The sequence below is a fragment of the Propithecus coquereli genome, unplaced genomic scaffold (genome assembly GCF_000956105.1).
Source record: "Propithecus coquereli isolate 6110/MARCELLA unplaced genomic scaffold, Pcoq_1.0 Scaffold81, whole genome shotgun sequence".
Lineage (NCBI taxonomy): Eukaryota > Metazoa > Chordata > Mammalia > Primates > Indriidae > Propithecus > Propithecus coquereli.
Genome location: NW_012154285.1, coordinates 6694148 through 6713224, shown reverse-complemented (window position 1 = coordinate 6713224; position 19077 = coordinate 6694148). Strand labels below are relative to the sequence as shown.

The following is a 19077-nucleotide window of genomic DNA, read 5'->3' as shown; positions in this document are numbered from 1 at the left end:
TATCTCACTGAACAGGGAGGGTCTGTCCTTCTCCGTTCCCATTACTGCCCTTTGTCCCATTGCCACCCCAGTAAGTAGACTCCCTGGAAGGAGGCCTCCTCCTCCTCCTCCTGCCCCTGCAGCTGCTATCTGGAGGGTCGGGGAGTGGCATTTCCTCCACCTGGAGCAGATGTGTGGGTGGCTTTGTGGCCCCGTCTCTCCGTGTGCACTTGCCCGGTCCTGGTGAGCTTATTTGGATCAAGTGCGACCAGTCACGGGCTTTCCTCTCGGGCGCTTCCTCCAGGGGTGTCTCCACCTCCCGGAGCCGTGCTGGTGTTACACTCTCTGCCCCTGGAGTTCCCGCTGGCTATGGCTTTCGCAGAGCAGCTGCTGTCCTGGAAATCAGAGGATGGCGAAGGGAAATCCGAAGATGAGCCTGACACCATCCCGACGTCTGTCCTCCTGCAGGTGGTGGAGCTGCTAGGTGAGCTGGCTTCCCCTCGGGATGGCGGTGGGGAGCTGTCATGGTGCCTGAGGAAGGAGCTTGCTAGGTGGCCGAGGGAGTGGCCACAGGTGGCCCAGGCAGCTGCAGCCTCCTGTCAGATCATTGTCATTTGAAGTGGGCTTGGGGAGTAGATCTTAAGGTGTGTAGCCTAGATGCCCAAATCTGTGATTTTTCAGGTTATTTTCATGATTTCGAGAGGTAGCAACTAACCATGAAAATCAAATTAATATTATCATACTTTACTTTAAGACATAAATATATGCCGTTATTGTAACTCTGTGGGCGAAGGGTGGTGTGGAAGTGAATAATGTTGCAAAATCCAACATCGTGACTGCCTAGCTCCTCAGAGGTTAAAAAGGGTTGCAAAACTCATGAAATTGTGCATTTTACCATATGCAAATTTACCTCAAAAAATTTTAAATAGGCTGGGTGTGGTGGCTCACGCCTGTAAATCCTAGCACTTTGGGAGACCAAGGCATTGAGGCCAGGAGTTGGAGACCAGCCTGAGCAACACAACGAGACCCCATCTCTACAAAAAACATAGAAAACTCAGCAGGGCATGGTGGTGCATGCCTGTAGTCCCAGCTACACGGGAGGCTGAGGCAGGAGGATGGCTTGAGCCCAGGAGTCTCAAAAAAAAAATTTAAATAGTGCACTCTTTTAAAATTTTTTTTTTCTTTTAGAGATAGGATCTGTGTTGCCCAGGCTAGAGTGTGGTGTCATCATAGCTCACTGCAATCTTGTACTCCTAGGCTCAGACAATCTTCCCACCTCAGCCTCCCGAGTAGCTGGGACTATAGGCGTGCGCCACTACACACAGCTAATTTTTTTTATTCTTTGTAGAGAGAGGGTCTCACTATCTTGCCCAGGCTGGTCTTGAACTCTTGGCCTCAATCAATCCTCCTGCCTCAGCCTTCCAAATAAATGTGGAAATTTAATTGACGATATGCCTGCTTAAATGTTTAGGGATAAAACACCATTGTCTGCAAACCATTTTGGAATAATGAAAAACTAAAGTGGATTTATGAGGGGATAGAGGGATGAACGGATGCGTAATACAGCAAATACAGCAACGTATTAATGGTAGAGTCTAAGTGGTGGGTTTATGGGTATTTACTGTATAATTCCTTCAACTTTTCTATATTTTTTAATGTTTTCATAATAAAATGGCAGAGGGAAAAAAATGTTGCAAACTCAGATGCCCTCAGGGGTCAAACAGATCCCATAAACGAGAGAAATAGAGGAGGAAAGTCGGGGGGACCTCGGTGACCCAGGGGGTGTGTGCCCTGTCGGACGGCCGTGAGCCCCCGCTGCACTCACAGCCACATGGGAATATGGCCTCACTCCTGCCAGAACTGTTATTTCTTATTTTGAGAAAAGCCAAGAATCCAGATTTTGATGTGAATTTTCCAATTGTAATTGGTGGCAACTAAGTCAAATTATTTAAAACACCCCCCGGGGTGGCGGGGAGAAGTAAGCAGGGAACCACTGTCAGGGAACAAGTCCCAGCTCGTGGGCCACCATGTGCAGTTTGGGTGGAGAATTCGCTCCAAGGGCGTCCTCTTAAGTGAATGTCAAGTGGTAAAGAAAGGAGGAGGAAGGAGGCGACAGGAGCGGTTCTAGCATCCCAGGGCCTGGCTCTGGACCCCAGGGAACAGGGGGGCATTGGCACTTGTTCTCTCTGAAGGCTCTTTGAGAACCCACGTTCCAGGACAACCACAAGCTTATTTCCGACCAGAATTCTCAAACAGCGTCACTCCTGAGAGCAAGAGGCTTAGTCCCCTCATTTGTAGACGCTGCACTTAGTAATTCAGCCTGAGCTGGCCCTCAGGACTCCCCTTCCAGGTACCTTTTCCCTGTACTTAAACCCATCTGGGTGCCATGGACTACAGGTCACCCCCTTGCAGGGCGAGGGCTCAGCTGGCTCAGCGGTGAGGGCCTTAGACGTTCGTGGTCCCTGATGGCTTCTCACAGAGCACGAGCTCTCCCTGCTTGCACTCGGTGCCAGGTCACGTGACTGTGTGAATGTAAGATACACATCTGCCACGAAGGGGACCTTGGCACAAACGTGGGGTCCATCGTGTGCTTCGAGACAGTGTTTCCTGAACTTCAGTCACTCATGCCACCTTTGTGTCGTTTTGGCCACGTCCATGAATTGTGCTATCAGCACTTATTTAATAGCTTTTTTTACAGTTATTTTTCTCTCTTTTTTTTTTTTTTAACTTAAATTTACTCTTAAGGAAACCTTTACATTGCTACTCTAAATGGAAAATCAATATCCCTTGACATAACTAAAAGATAACCATAAAAATAAATATAAGGAAAATAAATAGATGCTGTTACAAAACTGTAACCAAATACTGTTCCTTGTCAAAGGCTCTGGGTCTCTGGTCCACTCTCTGTTTAGAATATACCAGCCCCAAAGTAAGGATTTTGGTCGGCAAGATCAGGACTAAAGGGAGTTAAAAAGGAACGGTGTTGCTGTCCGCGTTTCTGTGCTGTTTGGTAAAGTTGGATCGTGTGCCCCGGTAGTGAGCATCTGTGCCTTAGGGAACGTTCTGGTGACTCATCACCAGCTCACTTTCGTGACAGGAAACACCATGTTTTGCCTGAGCTGCAGAAGCAGGCTGGCACCTTGCCGTGGGACGTGGCGCTCAAGGCCATGGCTCTCCCTCGGGTAACCTCGGGCCACTGCTTCAGCTCTGAGCCTCTGTTTCTTCATCTGTGATGTTGAATTACGCAGCAACTGTGCGTGGGGTCATTTTCAGGGTTGACTCCATGACAGTGCTTAGAACGGAGCCGGTAGCGTAGTGAGCGCTGTGTAAATAATTGCTGTTATTATTTTATATCTGCTTCAGGAAACTTCCTGTGGACCACGGACATGGCGGCCTGCGTGAAGGAGCTCGTTTTCCACCTCCTGGCGGAGCTCCTGCGCACGGTGCACGCCCTGGAGCAGAGGCGGCATCCCGCCGGCCTGTCCTCCTCCATCGCCCTGCAGCTGAACCCCTGCCTGGCCATGCTGATGGCCCTGCAGTCGGAGCTCCACAAGCTGTACGACGAGGAGACCCAGAGCTGGGTCTCGGGCGGCACCTGTGGGGGCTCCGGCGCAGCGGCAGCCAGCGACCAGGGCAGGTTCTCTACGTACTTTCACGCGCTCATGGAAGGGTGCCTGGCGGTGGCCGAAGTGACCCTGCCTACCAACATGAGTGTCACAGCCAGCGGGGTGACCTCAACGACCGCCCCCAACCTCAGTGACTCATCCTCCTCCTCCTCGTCCTCCCCAGGACAGACCCCGCAGAGCCCCAGCCTCCTGTCCAAGAGGAAAAAAGTCAAGATGAAGCGGGAAAAGGCCTCCTCCTCGGGCAAGCGCCAGTCCCCGCGCACGGTGGAGTCGGACACCGCCGTGCTCAGCATCGGGGGCAGCAAGCCCGAGGACATGCTGTGGTTCCATCGCGCACTCACCCTGCTCATCATCCTGCGGCACCTCACCAGGAAGGACCCGCAGGGGCTGGGCGTGACGAGCGACGCCATCGCCGACGCCTGCCAGGCGCTGGTGGGCCCCACTGCCCACAGCCGCTTGCTGGTGATCTCGGGGATCCCCACCCACCTGGACGAGGGCATCGTCAGAGGCGCCATCCGCAAGGCCTGCAATGCCCACGGCGGGGTCTTCAAAGATGAGATCTACATTCCGCTGCAGGAGGAAGACCCCAGGAAGCCCAAAGACAAGGCCGAGGGCAGTGACGGGAAGGCCGAGCTGGAGAAGACCCTGGGCTTCCCCGGCACCGACAGCCTGGAGGTGAGCACGTCCAGCAGCCTGACGCCCGCCATGAGCGTCAGCGCATCTGCCTCCACCAGCCAGGCCTCCATCTGCAGCTCCCAGGGCATCTCGCAGACCGTCAGCGACCTCTCCGTGGACCCGCTGCCCTCAGGCCTCGAGCTGCCCATCCCTCCCGGCTTGTTGGAGCCCCACGTGGTGTCCAGCCAGGAGAGCCTGGACATCTCCCTGTGTAGCACCGGCAGCCTGGGCAGCCTCGGCAGCCTGGGGGAGCCCCTGGACAACGCAGAGACGGCCTCGGCTTCGGACATGGGCTCCATGTACACGGTCACATCCCTGGACAGCCAGCCCCTGGCAGCGCGCCCCATCAAAGGCTTTGCAGTCGTGGAGGTAACAGCTCTCGAGCCCTGACAGCCACTAAATCGTGACCAATTTGAATCTTCCAACCTCTTTAAACCTTTCAGAGCTATTTCCTAATAGGTAACGCAGGAGCACTTGGGGGCTTCCCAGGGCAGCCCTTGGGAAGAGCAAATCTATAACCCCGCCCTCCCGAGAGCGGCGTCAAGCCCGGTGTCGTGAAGTCAGTGCAGTCACTGCTGCGAGTGGCGGCGCGGGGCTCGGAGCTGACCGTCCCTTCATGGGCGGGCTTCCCCAAGTGCGTCCCAACTCACGGCCCCATCCGTGTATTCTGGAGTGGCCTTGGGGGGTTTTCGGTATTGCTGTTGGCAGGAGGGACTTCACTGAACAGAACAAAAACGCCGGTTTGTTCCGGGTGACTCAGAGTTTCAGAGGGCGAGCGTGCTGCCGTGTCATAGTTCTGCTTCAAGACCCCGTGTGTGTCTCGCGCCTCCTTGTTTAGAAATCCGGTGTCTTCCTGAACCTTTGCATGACGGAACCTAGGCTCAAAAGTCCAGACTCTCCTCCCCCTTGTTGGCTGCGTAGAGAAAGTGCCGGGCAAAGAACTTGCATTGCTTTTCTCTCACAGGAGAGTTCAAGGGTCAAGTGGTCAGTTTCTTTTCTAGAATCACTTCTTTTAATACATCAGCCTCCTCCTCCCGGACTTCACAGCCAGGCATGACTTTACTCCCTGGGCATCAGAGTAAAGCCACAGACCTGGGCAGGTTTAGTGACAGAGATTCCCAGTGAGTTGCTCCCCTAAAAATCACTATTGTTGGCACGAGGGGGAACGTGCCCTCACAGCTTCAAGAGGGGCAGAGGGTTTCGGGCGGAAGGGTGGGAAGGGAAAAGTTCATTCATGTGAACGACTGATCGCTCTACTCAATCCTGACCCTTGTCTTTGTTCACACAGATCAGATCCCGAGCCAAAATTGAGAAAATTCGAGCCAGTTTATTTAATAATAACGATTTGATTGGTCTGTCAAGTTTGGACGGTGAAGACGAACTGATGGAAATGTCAACGGAAGAGATTCTGACCGTCTCTGTAGTAAATCAGAGTTTGTTTGACACTCAAGGGAGCCCGGGGCTAGAAGATTATTTCAATGATAAGTCAATTAAAGGTGGGTTATAGATTTGCTTTCTAATATATAGACTTTTTTGGAGCAGTTTTAGACTCACAGAAAAAAGTGAGTGAAATCCTTCCCTTCTCCCAATTTGCCCTCTTTTTAACATCTAGCATTAAAGAGGAACTTGGCGGCCATTCTTGGAGTTAAAGATTTTGAAAATGATTCAGGGGGTGTTGGGGCAGTGGGACAAGAGGCTCATTATTTGCAGACAGTGCATCTTCGTATGATGTAGTGAGAACATTCTGGACCCTCTCCCAGCTACGGGTCGTCAGTGCAGCCCCTGCCGCAGGCCTGCTGTGCTCCAGCTGGAGACCCCCAGGAGTGGCTTTGCACGGCCTGCTGCAGGCTCAGCTGTGGGCTGCATTCAAGTCTTTTTGTGGGTGTCTAGTCAGGCTTCCCCTTGTTCAAGTTCAAGGGCATTTATTTTGTTCTGTCCTGTGTAGCTAGAATGTACCAAGTACATTGCTGGTAATTATTTGGTCACATGCTTGAGGACAGCTAATGCCTCACCCTTTTATACTGTTCTTGGGGAAGAAACTGTTCTAGCTCTTTTTTCACAAAAGTCCTATTTTCCATCCTTCTTGTCATCCTTGGGGCTTTTTTGTGGGGTGTACCCTGTCTGCTTTCATACAATACCAAGTGTTTGTCCAGGACCCAGGGCTCTGATGACGCCCCCACTGAGCTGAGTCTAGCAAAAGGCTCCGGGGCCAACGGCTCACCCCAAGCTTCACTTTGGAAACAGAAGGAATTTTTCTCTTTTCTTTTTATCATTAACAACAGTTCTTTGTGTCATTGTTTTTATTTTGTATCAATGTTTCTCAGAATTTCTAACCATGTCACTTTTTCTAAATCTTTAATATTGCTTGAAATTTTATAATGGAGTTATTAAGTTGTTTTGTGTTTTCCAATACAAAAATGTAACAGTAGGGGGTTTGCTGTTTCAAATCATCACCCCCAATCACGAAATGTGGAGATTCTCCCTCAGAGCTGGGATCAGGGTAAGGTGAGTGAGGTCTTGGGCACAGAATTCAGTGGGGTTCCAAAAAACTTGATAAATAATATTTTAATGCAGGATTTTAAAAAGTCAAAGTTAATGCAGAACACCCATAATTAGCAAAGTGTTAAAATTCTAAATAAAGACAGAAGAAAAGCACTGATCTTTATCCTGCCTCAGGCTCTGGTGTGGCTTGTCTCAGCACTGATAGTATTTTGTTCATCAGAAGTTTTTTTTCTTTTTTTTGTGGCATTAAATTTGACTTTTTAAAATATTGCATTAAAATATTACTTAATGACTGAAATTTTTGGTGTCGCCTTAAATCTTGCCTGGTCTGAGGGAAGGCCTTGGTGGCTCCTCCCTCATCCCCGCCCTGTGCCCTGTCAGTATGTATTTTGCCCCCTCAGCTCTCAGCTGCCCCTGAGGCGTGTGGCATCTACTTTACAGGAAGCCTCTGCCATGATTGTTGCTCTCCTGGTCTTTTCACACTTGGAATCTGAATTTAGTTTGATTCTATTACAGTCAAGCCTTCCGCATAAGGTGTCGGTCTTTAGGTGACATACATGTTTGCCTCATGATGCCACAGGAATCTGCACGTGACATTCCGTGAAGTTGGGGCTCTGCTGAGTCAGCTCTTAGGGCTCAGCCCTCCCGTTCCACGCACCTGCAGCCCCTCTGCAGCCAGCTGGGCCTGCCCTGGGCGGCGGGGATGGGGGAACGGGTAGGCGGGAGAAGGCAGCCATGAGCTGGCTGTGTGCCCTCAGCCCAAGGAGCGTGCAAATGGGTTTGCGAGAGTGCCTTCTGGAGTGCTTGTTTGGGGACAGAAATGATACGTATTTTCTCTGGTGCCCGTGGGCACTTGTATCTTATAAAATTTTCTTTTTGCACCTGTTCATTGTACCACTTTTGAAACATGTTTCCTAATAATGCAGTAACTAGTTTAACACCTGTACTCTGCTGGCCTCTGTCCTTCTGTTCCTTTGGCCTTGGCCTTCGCGTACATGTTATTGAGGTTAAGATAGGCCAAGCTGCTGAAACAAATAGACCCTAGAGAGCTGCGGCTCCAGCTGGTGGGGGTTTATGTCCTGCAGACGCGGGGGTCCAGGCCAAGCCGAGTGCGCCATCCCTGGCCCGCCCTCTCCAGGCAGCCAGTGGAGGGGCAAATGCAGAGAACGCCCCGGCCCCCATGCGGCCACGTCCCCAGGGAGAGCGCACTCACAGGGCCGCACCTTACAGCAAGGAGGGCTGACCTGTGCCCGAGGCGCGTGCCGGAGGAGGGGAGGCCAGGCTTTGGCGGGCAGCTCACCATCTCCACTAGGTGTCCTTGGCCCCCTTTCACAAATAAAGGGTTTATAAAAAATAAATCAAACGCTTGCAGGGCTCATCCTGCCCTAGTGTGTTCACGGCAGCGTTGTTTTGCCCTCCCTCCGTCCGGAACAGGCGAGAAGCTGGTGCCCGGGGCCAGAGAGGTTCTGACGGAAATATTTAAGAGCTGTGCCCATTCGGAGCAGACGCTGAGCCTGACACCAGCGAAGCCCATCCGAGTCTCTGACATTTATCTCAGCAAAGAGCAGATCAACTCCCAGACCCCTGGCAACCTTCTCCAGCTCTTCTTCACCAACGTCCGGCCTCCAAAAAAGGTGCTGGAGGACCAGCTCACCCAGGTAGCTGCCCTGTCCCCTCCACGCCTGCGCCGGGCCTTGGGTGCCCTGTAGGTTGGGCCTGAGAACCCGTCCCCGCCTGTGCGCTCTGCAGATCCTGAGGAAATACGGCGTGCCCAAGCCCAAGTTCGACAAGAGCAAGTACAGCAAAGCCGGGAAGGAGCAGCACCCGGTGAAGGTGGTGAGCACCAAGCGGCCCATCACCAAGCCGCCCGCCAAGGACAAGGCCGTGCTCAACAGCGTCAGGTGCGCGCCCGGCGGGCTGGGGGAGACGGGGCCCGAGGGTGGCCACTGACTGTGTCATTTCATCCATAAGCGCAGCAACATCTGGACCATGCAGGCTGGAAAGCAGGCTAGTCTGAATTAAGAAACTGCTTAGCTGGCTGCAGTTGCATGTGCTTACAATTCCAGCTACTCAGGAGGCCAGGGCGGCAGGATCGCTTGAGCCTGGGGGTTCGAGGCCAGCCTGGGCAAACGTAACAAGACCCCATCTCTAGCAATACCTAAAATGTACACATTTTTTTAAAAATCCTGCTGCTTTTAACCACACAAATAATGCATAATTATTGTGGGAAGATTAGAAAATGTATACGTGCCTAATGGAAAAAAATTAAATTACCCCAAGCATAACAACTACTTTTAATATTTAAGTACACAACCTTTTATTTATGTATATATGTTATTTTCTTAAATCTTGAATGACTAAAATGGTACAAGATTCAAAAGCATATGCAGTGGAAAGCTACTTCCTTTTCCCTCCATCCTTAAGCCTTGAAGTTCCTCTTGCTGCCAAGGTTGCTTCTGTAGCCTTCCAGAACTTTGAATACACAAGCAAGTATAGACATACGCAAATGCTGCAGACTGTAGACGATGTCAATACCTTGCCTTTTCTATCTCATACTAAACTTGGAAATGAGGCCGGGCACAGTGGCTCATGCCTGTAATCCTAGCACTCTGGGAGTCTGAGGTGGGAGGATCACTTGAGCTCAGGAGTTCGAGACCAGCCCGAGCAAGAGCGAGACCCTGTCTCTACTAAAAATAGAAAAATTAGCCAGGTGTGGTGACAACCGCCTGTAGTCCCAGCTACTCGGGAGGCTGAGGCAGGAGGATCGCTTGAGCCCAGGAGTTTGAGGTTGCTGTGAGCTAGGCTGACACCACGGCACTCTAGCCCGGGCAACAGAGTGAGACTCTGTCTCAAAAAAATAAACAAGTTGGAGATCATTTCAGATGAATACAAAAAACTTCCCCATTCCTTTCTTTTAAATGGCTATGTAATATTCCATGGGTGGATATGCACATATACCTAAAAGAATTTTCTGTAGATATAGGTTTTGGACTCTCAAGTAGTTGCGATAGAAACTTTGATAGCAAAGTAGTCCCAGCAGGAGTCTCTAGAGAAATTGTTTAAATGGCTAGAAAAATAACATGACTTTTTATTAATTTATTATATAGAAATGGTGTTTCTAAATCAGCACTGTCCAATAGAACTTTCTGTGATGATGGAAATCGGTGCTGTTTCTCTGAGCTGTTCGGTACCATGGCCAGTAGCCACATCTGGCCACAGAGCACCGGAAATGTGGCAGGTGCGAACAAGGAACTGAATTTGTGATTTCATTTAACTTTATTTAACCTTAAGGAGCTACACTGGACTTGCGGCCAACCTGTTGGATGGTGTGGCTATAAAGTACGTAGAAAGAATGTCTGAAAAGAGTATCTGTAAGATTTTTCACATCGTAAGGCATCAATTTGTCCTTGTAATTTGCTTGGTAAACTTTTCTCAGAACAAAGGTGATCTTGAGCCCAGCCATGTCTGCACCATAGCCACGGACTAACGCCCGCGTGAGGTTCTGTGTTTCCTCTGTCGGGGGGACGTGTGGACGTGTGGCATTCTAATCGCAATGCTCTGTTCTACAGCAGGACTGCCTTAAGTGAAAAGAAGCCAACTGTGAAGCCAAAGTCACCAGAAAAGAGCAAACCAGATGAAAAGGACCCAGAGAAGTCACCCACCAAAAAGCAAGAAGGTGAATGAACAGCTCGGGCCTGGTGTGGGCTTGGGGAACTGCTTCTGTCCTGGAGACAGGGCAGGGCAGGCTGCAGCGGGGGACAGGCCTCTTTGCTTTTCCGGACTGGCTGTTGTCCCACCGGGATGGCCTTGAGCTCCCTGGGGTTTTAGTTTAGGCAGGGCGGCATTTTCCAAAGATGCTGCGAAATATCCCTGGTCAATGCCACTTAACTGCCCTGGGATGCCATCTTTGAGGACTGTGAACCTAAGGAGGTAAAAATGGCAGTTCCAGAAACACCACACACCCAAGACGAAGAACAGATGATTGTGACTGCAAAGTAGAGATTTGGGGATCTGCTTGGAAATTTTCTTTTAGAAGGCACTCGCCTAAAGCTAGGCGTCTGCTCCGGGCAGCAGAACATAAGCGAAGTTGGAGAAAGCCAATCTCCTGGCCAGACAGTTGCTGTCAGTCGGGGATGTTTCAGAGACTCGTGGAAAGAAGGGATGTGGGGCAGCCACCGCACTGTGTGATGAGCAGCCTGCCGAGGTGGGGCTGAGCCTGGGAGACCTGGTCACGTGGGGTTCCGCGTGTCCCGTCAGCAGTGGGTGGAGAAGCGAAAGGACAGGCCCTGGAGTTGGGGGTTGGAGGAGGCGGCCGCGAGAGAGGGCGTGTCCGGAGCGTGCAGAGAGGCCGGAGTCGTGCGCGGTTCTTACCACATTCCTAACACTCTGAACGCTTTCCGTCAGTCCCTGAGGAGAAATACCTGACCTTGGAAGGATTTCACAAATTCGTTATTGACCGAGCCAAGCAAGACATCCGCAGCGTCTGGAGGGCGATTCTGTCCTGTGGTTACGATCTTCATTTTGAGAGGTAAGCAGGCTGCCCCCGGCCCGCTGGATACCTGTGTAGAGATTGTGTCCAGCCCCTGGTTTACAATGCTTTCTGAGTTATTTCCTAATTGTTCTTAATTAAGTGGGTTTCTAACCCATTTGTAAACAAACCCTGCTTTCTTCCTCAAACGCTTGACTTGGGGACCGTACAGTCCGCTGGGGCTGTACCCCAGGCCCGGCGCCGAAACAACCGGGATTTATCTTCTCTCAGTTCCAGAGGCTGGAAGTCCAAAATCCAGGTGTCAGCAGGGTTGGTTTCTCCTGAGGCCTCTCTGCCTGGCTCACAGATGCCACCTTCTCGCTGTTCCCTCACATGGCTGCCTCTCGGTCTGTGTGTCTGTGTCTCAATCGCCCCTTTTTATAAGGTCACCTGTCCTATCAGATTAGGGCCACACATATGACCTCGTTTAGCCTTAATCACCTCTTTAAAGGCCCCATCTGCAAACACAGTCGCATGGGGGTTAGGGCTTCGACGCAGGAATTTGGGGAACACAGTTCAGTCCATAGCGGGCGATTTCTTACTCCAAAGAACCTTTTCCTCAGAATCACGCTTTCCCACGTCTCATCGCTCTGTCCCTCCCAGGCAGGGGCACAGCAGGGGCACAGCTCACTGGGTCTCCAGGGCCAGATCTGGCTTCCCCTTTGTAACTGTAAGTGAATCCCAAGCAGGCAAGATGTTTAAGACAAAAGAAGTCACCCTGCCCTCCCTCTCAGCCTTGCCCATGGCAACAGGGACCTGGCCTCACCCAAAACGGCGCCGTTTAAAAATCCATTTTCTGAATGGAGAAATGATGTACTGCTTGGCGCCAGCATTTGGTATGTTCAGTAAAGGCTCAGAGTCAACCCCTGACTGGGTCTTGGCCCCGTGGTGGCAGGCACAAGTTTCTGAACTGGTTTTAGAAATCACTAACAGGGATGACTTTGAGGGTTTTGTTGAAAAGTAAAATTACCTATTTTGTGGGTTTTGATTGATTTTTTTTTTTTTTAATGGGTTCAGAGGGTATAAGTGTTTTTTGTTACATGGATGAATCGTATCATGCTGCAGTCAGAGCTTTCAGTGTACCTGTCACCAGAATGGTGTACATTGTACCCAATAGGTAGATTTTTGAATCTCTTATTTTGGACTAGAAACTGTATTCTAAGTGGAAAAGGAACAAATTGGGCTACAAACTGAATCCGAAGCAACACCTTTGTAATAGCTAAAAGGGCTTGTTCGCAGGGGCCCTGTGGGGCCTTGGCGATGCCCTAACACATCCTCCGTCCTCACTGCGGACTTCTCTGAGTGGAGGTCAGCAGCCTAGACAGCGGCGAGGGGACCTCCAGGCAGACGGGGATCCCGTCCTGAAGGAGGCTCAGGTCTCTCTCTGAGCATGCCGTGGGTGGGACAGAGGTGGCCTGTAGCGAGACCTGATGCCGCCTCCTCCCACCTCCCTGAGACAGCCCCTCTGGGGTGATGCACCTGCTGTGCCCACTTGAGGGGCCACAGGCTCTGGAACTAAACACCCTGCCGGGTGCCTGCCACCTGCCTTTCTTGGGCGAATAGCGTGACGTTTGCGGAGTAAGGACGCGCATGCTTGCTGAGAGCCCCACGCCGTGTACACACACACAGAAGCGACGTCCTGGTGGTGTTCAGTGCCCGTAGAGCATTGCTGGGTAATGCTCAGTGAACATCTCTGCCGGCATTTTTCTGGAGGTAGATTTTTTTCAGTCCTGTCACAGTGGGATCCAGCCAGACAAACTGCTCTGCGGTCGCTTTTTTCGTTTTTCCACATTATTCCACGTGGTCATTTCCGTGGCCATCTAGTGTTCCATTCTTAGGTGTAGTGTAATCTATTCAGCTAATTCCTGGCGACGGACACTTGGGTTGTGTCCGATGTTGCTGTAATGACGCAGCCCCGCAGCAAGGCCCTCGCAAGCACACCTTGGCCTGCCCGTTCCAAGAGCTCCGCAGGTGAATCCTGGAATGGGATTGCTGGGAAAAGGGTAATGACATCAGTGACACCAGCAGCTGACACTGTGCACTTGGAATGTGCCAGGCACCGTGCAGTGTGCTTCGCAGCCACCTTCCCATTGAATTCTTGTGACAACACATGAGGCTAGTGCTGTTATGAGCTCTGTTTTCTGGGTAGAGAAACCGAGGCTCAGAAAGTGGACGCGTTTTTGCCTGGGTTGCTATACGTAGCCTAGATTTCACCCCAGGACTCCAGAGCCCCTCCTGCACCCTAACACTCGACTGGCCGTGCACAGGGTGGACGCACCATTCGCACTCCCTGCAGCGCCCGGGGCTGGCTTCCTTTGAAAGACCTCCCCCAACCCTGTCCCCCCAGGAGCTGTCCAAGCACCTCTGTAAGGGGAATCCAGCAGTCACCCCAACAGACACACCCCACTGTGCTCTCCTCCCCGTCCCCAGGTGTGCTTGCATCGACGTCCGACACGCACAGAAGGCCTCGCGGAAGTGGACCCTGGAGATGGACGTGGCGCTCGTGCAGTACATCAATCGGCTGTGCCGCCACCTGGCCATCACGCCCGCGCGGCTCCATCCCCACGAGGTGTATCTGGACCCGGCCGATGCAGCTGACCCCAGAGTGGCCTGTCTCTTGAGTATGTGGCCCCCGGGGCTGTCCCCTCCCCTGATGCCCAGTCGGGGCAAGCCCCATGACAGAGAGTGTTCACAAGGGCTAGATGCCATTTACACATCCACTGCAGAAATATAAACAGCTGTCAGGAGCCAGGCGTGCAGCAGAGGGCGCTGCAGAAATGGAAGGAGAGCAGACAAGGGGCCCGACCGCAGCCAGACCAGCCTGAGGCTTTTTTGGATGCTCGTTACAACAAAGCCAGGCCACAGACACAGACACACAGGGGCTGGAGGCCCCTCTGAGGCCGGGCTGCCGTGGGGTGTGAGGAACGTCAGGTAGTCTGATAACGGACGTGGAGGCATTAGCTTTCCTGACAGGGGGATGTGTGCTTTTTATTACAGCCAGGAAGGCACACAGAAAATAAGCCGTTAATTCCCAGATGTCCCTTGGGTAGTAAGCCCCACTACAACACGGTGGCAGGGCCCTGCACCCACACATAGCACAAGCTTTGCTCAGCCACGCGCCTCATCTGCACAGGCGCAGAGCCCTGCTCTCGTCTGGATGCCCAGGAGGTGAAGGTGGGCAAGGATTTGGCCCTGACTTCGTCTCTCCCGTGGGAGAGGAGACAGATTTGGGGCTGAACGCTAAAAGACAGTGTGCCAGTGGTTTTGATACATGACCTCACCACTAGGGAGAGCTGGGTGCAAAGTAGGCAGGACTTTGTGTTATTTTTGCGACTGCTATAGTCTATGATTATTTCAAAATCAAGAATTAAAAAAATAATACAGTGTGCAGCAGCCCTGGCATGGCCCAAAGGAAGGCTGGAGGCCTCGACTTCCTTAAAAGCCAGCACCTCGCGTCTGGCTGGCCCAGGGCTGCCCACTTTGCCTCTGCCTGGCACAGGCTCAGGCACAGGGGGCCGCTCACTCACGGGCTATCCCCAGGGTCCCTGGTGTAAAATCCAGTGTGGGGAGCCTCCTGGTCCCACTCCAGGTGGCCCTCGCCGGTGACAGGGACCGCCTGGGCGTGTCTGCAAACCGAGCATCTCAGCCTGACACCCTCGTGCTCTGCAGACGTGCCCATCGAGAGCCTGCGCCTGCGCTTCGCCCTGCTGCAGTCCCTCAACACCACGCTGGAGACCTTCTTCCTGCCCCTGGTGGAGCTGCGCCAGACTCCCATGTACACCCACGGCATCGCCGCCCTGCTGAAGGAGGCCAAAGGTCAGTGCCAGGGCCACGGGCGGGGTCCTCCGGCCATCACGGCCTTGCATCCAGCGGTGGGCCCACCCAAGGGAAACTAACTATAAAAATAACCTATGCTGTGAAAAAAGTCAACTTATTTTTAAAGTTTCAAGTTACTTAGAAACATATAAAGTCGAAGCTCTGTCTCGTCGTCTGGCCCCCATATTCCTTCCTCCCAGAGGTGACCATTGTTAACAGATGAGAATCTGTCATTCCAGACTTTCCTGTCCACATACAAATAGACGTACACACACACACACACACACACACAAAGGGTTTTTTTTCTTTTTCTTTTCTTTTTTTTTAAATTAATAATAGGTATCATTTTCTGTATTCTGTTTTGCAACTCTCGCTTGTTTGTGGTGTCCTGCAAGCTGGTGTTCCTGGGCGTGACAGAGGGTGAATGCACTTAGCATGTGGCCCGATGCTAACAGACTGCCCTACACAGAGCCAGGGCCGGCCACCGCCAGCAGCAGGACATCGAGTGCCCCTCCCGGGGCCTGCAGGGTGTCTGGAGAAGACCCCGATGGGGCGGCAGGGGCCCCAGGGAGACGGGGAAGGAAGGGAGGCAGCCCATCCAGCCTCTCCCCCACATTCCTCAGGGCTGATCTTCTATGACACGAAGGTGACGGTGATGAATCGAGTGCTGAACGCCACTGTGCAGAGGACAGCGGACCACGCGGCCCCCGAGATCACCTTGGACCCACTGGAGATTGTGGGAGGTGGGGTTGGCTATAGAGGCCAACAAGTGCAAAACAGCAGAGCCTAAACGAACTAGCAGATTTCTTGAACTTAAAAGAAGCCTCTATAAGAAGGAAGTCTGGGGCTGGTACGGCAGTTCCTGGGTCAGTCTGCCTGGCGTCCCTGTGTGTGGCAGGAGCTCTGCGCCCTGGGCAGCAGGAGGAGGGAGCTTGGCTCTCCGTGGAGTCAGGCCTTTCCTCCACGAGGCCTCAGCCACACTCAGCTGCACGTGGGGGGAATGTAGACTTCTTTCTGATTGGCCATGTGCTTGCCAAAAATTAGGCGTTCTGGCATCACGAGAAGGAAAATGGATGTTGGGGAGGCAATCAGGAGTCTCTGCCATAGCACATAAACGGACAAACGCGACGGACACAAGCAGGAGGAAATAAGAGAGGAACCAGGGTGGGAAGGTGGGGAAAGGACCTCCCCAAGGAGGCAAATGGAACCCTCTAGAAGATGAGAAGGGGCCAATCACTTAGAGACCAGGGGAGGCGGGTTCCAGGCAGAGGGAACCACATGTGCTAAGCACAAAAGGTTTGAAGATGTTCCAAGAGCAGAGAGAAGGCACAGGGGGCCGAACGAGGGGGCGGGGAGGGGTCAGAGCCAGCCAGGCCCGGGCTCTGCCTTGCAGGGAAGGGCAGAGGGCGGCCGCAGGGAGGATGTGAGCAGCTCCTCTCTCGCTTTCCAGGGGAAATCAGAGCTTCTGAAAACTCCTACTTCTGCCAGGCAGCCAGGCAGCTGGCCTCGGTGCCCTCATCTCAGCTCTGCGTCAAGCTAGCTAGTGGTGGTGACCCCACGTATGCCTTCAACATCCGCTTCACTGGGGAAGAGGTCCACGGCACCAGTAAGTGGCAGCCCCGCCAGCTCCCCGGGGAGCAGGCTGTTTAGAATAGAAAACTTCCCGGGCTTATTTCGAGACTAAGCTGCCCAAGATCACTTCCAGTTTCTAGAGCGAGAGGCACATCCTCATCACCCTGCTCTGCAGAAGCCAGATCTGCACCCAGAGTGACCAGGACCAGCACCTCCAGGCCGGCCCCTGTGGGAACTGGGGCCTGCGCTGGTCTGGGACCTCAGCCAGTCCCTCCCAGGCCTGGGGCCTCTGCTCGCCGCGGTGTCGCACGTGCTGGGTGGGCCTGGCAGAGGCGCCCTCGGTGCCAACTGGCTTTCTTCCCACAGAGTCCTGGGTGAGGGGTTGGTTGGGCTGAAAGCTCGTGTGTGTCCCTTGAGAGGCAGGGCCCTCGGGCGCCCTTGATTAAAATGGCCCTGGTGTTGCACTCTGCAACATGTTTAGCCCCAGACATTCAGGAAATGCCTCCCACTGTGAATGAAGAAGAAACCCAGTTCCTCCCTGCGGGGTGCACTGGGAGAGAAGGGCTGTCGGTGCAGGAGGAAGCGTCAGCTCTGCCCCCCATTTCCCTGGTCTTCCCCCAAGGGAACCTGTGGCCAGCAGCAGCCTACCAGATGGGCACTGCCATCCTCTGGGCAGACCCCCCAGGCCTCCCAGATGGCTCTGGTTCACTGAGAGCTCAGAATGTGCCAGGCCCACCCCCAACACCTCACGTTCCTCATAGCACTGAAGCTTCCCACCAGAGTTGAGTAGCTTCTCCGAGGTCAACAGCAGCCTGGGTTCCAAAGCCAGGCCCCTGGCCTTCAGGCGCCAGCAGTCGGGACTCGCCTGCTTCTCCTGGGAAGCAGAGGTGGGGCCAGGCCCTGCCACCTGCCCCCCAAGCTGGGCCTCTGCGTGGCTCTCACCAAGCAGGGGCAGGCACAGCTGTCCTCAGAGCTCCCTGACCTCAGGGCACGGACGGGAACACACAGGGAAGGCCAGGGGAGGCCCAGCCACAGCGGAGTTTTTCAAGAAAACCACAAGCCCGTTTCGAATAACGGAAGTAGGGGCATCCACGCACTCATCTGAGCATTCGCTGAGCCAACACGAGCACTGGGCGGTGGGGCGGCAGCGCTGAGTGAAACAGGTGGCCCTGCCCTCAGCCTGGCCCGAGGAGACGGACGTGGACCAGACAGGCCCCCAACGCAGAGCAGGCTCACAGCCGTGAGGTGCTCCCATGAGGGACACGCATGTGATCTCATTTAATCCTTGCAACAAGCCAGCGCGGTAGGTGCGACTGCTCTCCTCGGCCTGGCTCCGGGGTCCCCTGTATCAGGTGATGTCTCTGCCGTTGCCCAGCTAGTAAGTGGCAGAGCAGGATTTGACCTCAGGTCTCCCAGTCCTCAGGGAGGGGGTGTTGCTCTCTAGTACCTCCCCCCGGGGACGGTCCCCAGTGCTGACACGTCTCCATCTGTCCCGCAGGCGGCTCTTTCCGCCACTTCCTGTGGCAGGTGTGCAAAGAACTGCAGAGCTCCTCGCTGTCGCTCCTCCTGCTGTGCCCCAGCTCGGCTGTCAATAAGAACAAGGTAGGGCCGAGCCCCGGCAGCTGAGGGGCAGTGGCCGGGGACCCCAGTCCTCGTCGGCTCCACACCTTTTCTGAAACCTTCCTGGTCTGGGCGGGCAGGTCCTTGCCGCGCTGGCGGGGTGAGCTCTGGGACAGGCTCAGGTCCTCGCAGTGGCTTCTCTCCTGCCTGCCACGCAGTGTGCTAGCCTGGGACACATGTTCCCTGGCGGGGACAGAGGCACAGGTCCACAGCGCCTCATCCCACCTCACTTCCAGGGCAAGTACATCCTGACCCCCAGCCCCATCACCTACGGGGAGGAGCAGCTGCTGCACTTCCTCGGGCAGCTGCTGGGCATTGCGATTCGAGCAGACGTCCCTCTTCCCTTGGACCTCCTGCCCTCCTTCTGGAAGACACTGGTGGGCGAGCCCCTGGACCCTGACCAAGACCTGCAGGAGGCAGACATTCTCACCTACAATTACGTCAAGAAATTCGAGAGTGTAAGTGAAAGGCACGTTGGGGGGCCGGGCGCCATGGCTCACGCCTGTAATCCCAGCACTCTGGGAGGCCGAGGCAGGGAAGAGCGCTTGAGTTCAGGAGTTCGAGACCAGGCTGAACAAAAATGAGTCCCCGTCTCCACTAGAAATAGAAAAATTGGCCGGGCATGGTGGCGCATGCCTGTAGTCCCAGCTACTAGGGAGGCTGAGGCAGGAGGATCGCTTGAGCCCAGGAGTTGGAGGTCGCTGTGAGCTAGGCTGACACCACTGCACTCTAGCCAGGCGACAGAGTGAGACTCTGAAA

The 19077-nt window shown here is 53.7% G+C and overlaps 1 protein-coding gene across 1 annotated transcript in view; it reads left to right on the top strand.

Moving 5' to 3' along the window:
* Positions 1–19077, top strand: part of HECTD4 (HECT domain containing E3 ubiquitin protein ligase 4) — a 197294-nt gene that overhangs the window by 172198 nt on the left and 6019 nt on the right. The window contains 13 exon segments of the mRNA XM_012663419.1: positions 284–463; positions 3343–4649; positions 5569–5776; positions 8217–8440; positions 8532–8683; positions 10352–10458; positions 11187–11310; positions 13741–13931; positions 14980–15126; positions 15750–15869; positions 16577–16732; positions 18197–18300; positions 18555–18776. Coding sequence (XP_012518873.1) covers positions 284–463; positions 3343–4649; positions 5569–5776; positions 8217–8440; positions 8532–8683; positions 10352–10458; positions 11187–11310; positions 13741–13931; positions 14980–15126; positions 15750–15869; positions 16577–16732; positions 18197–18300; positions 18555–18776 — 3242 coding nt within the window.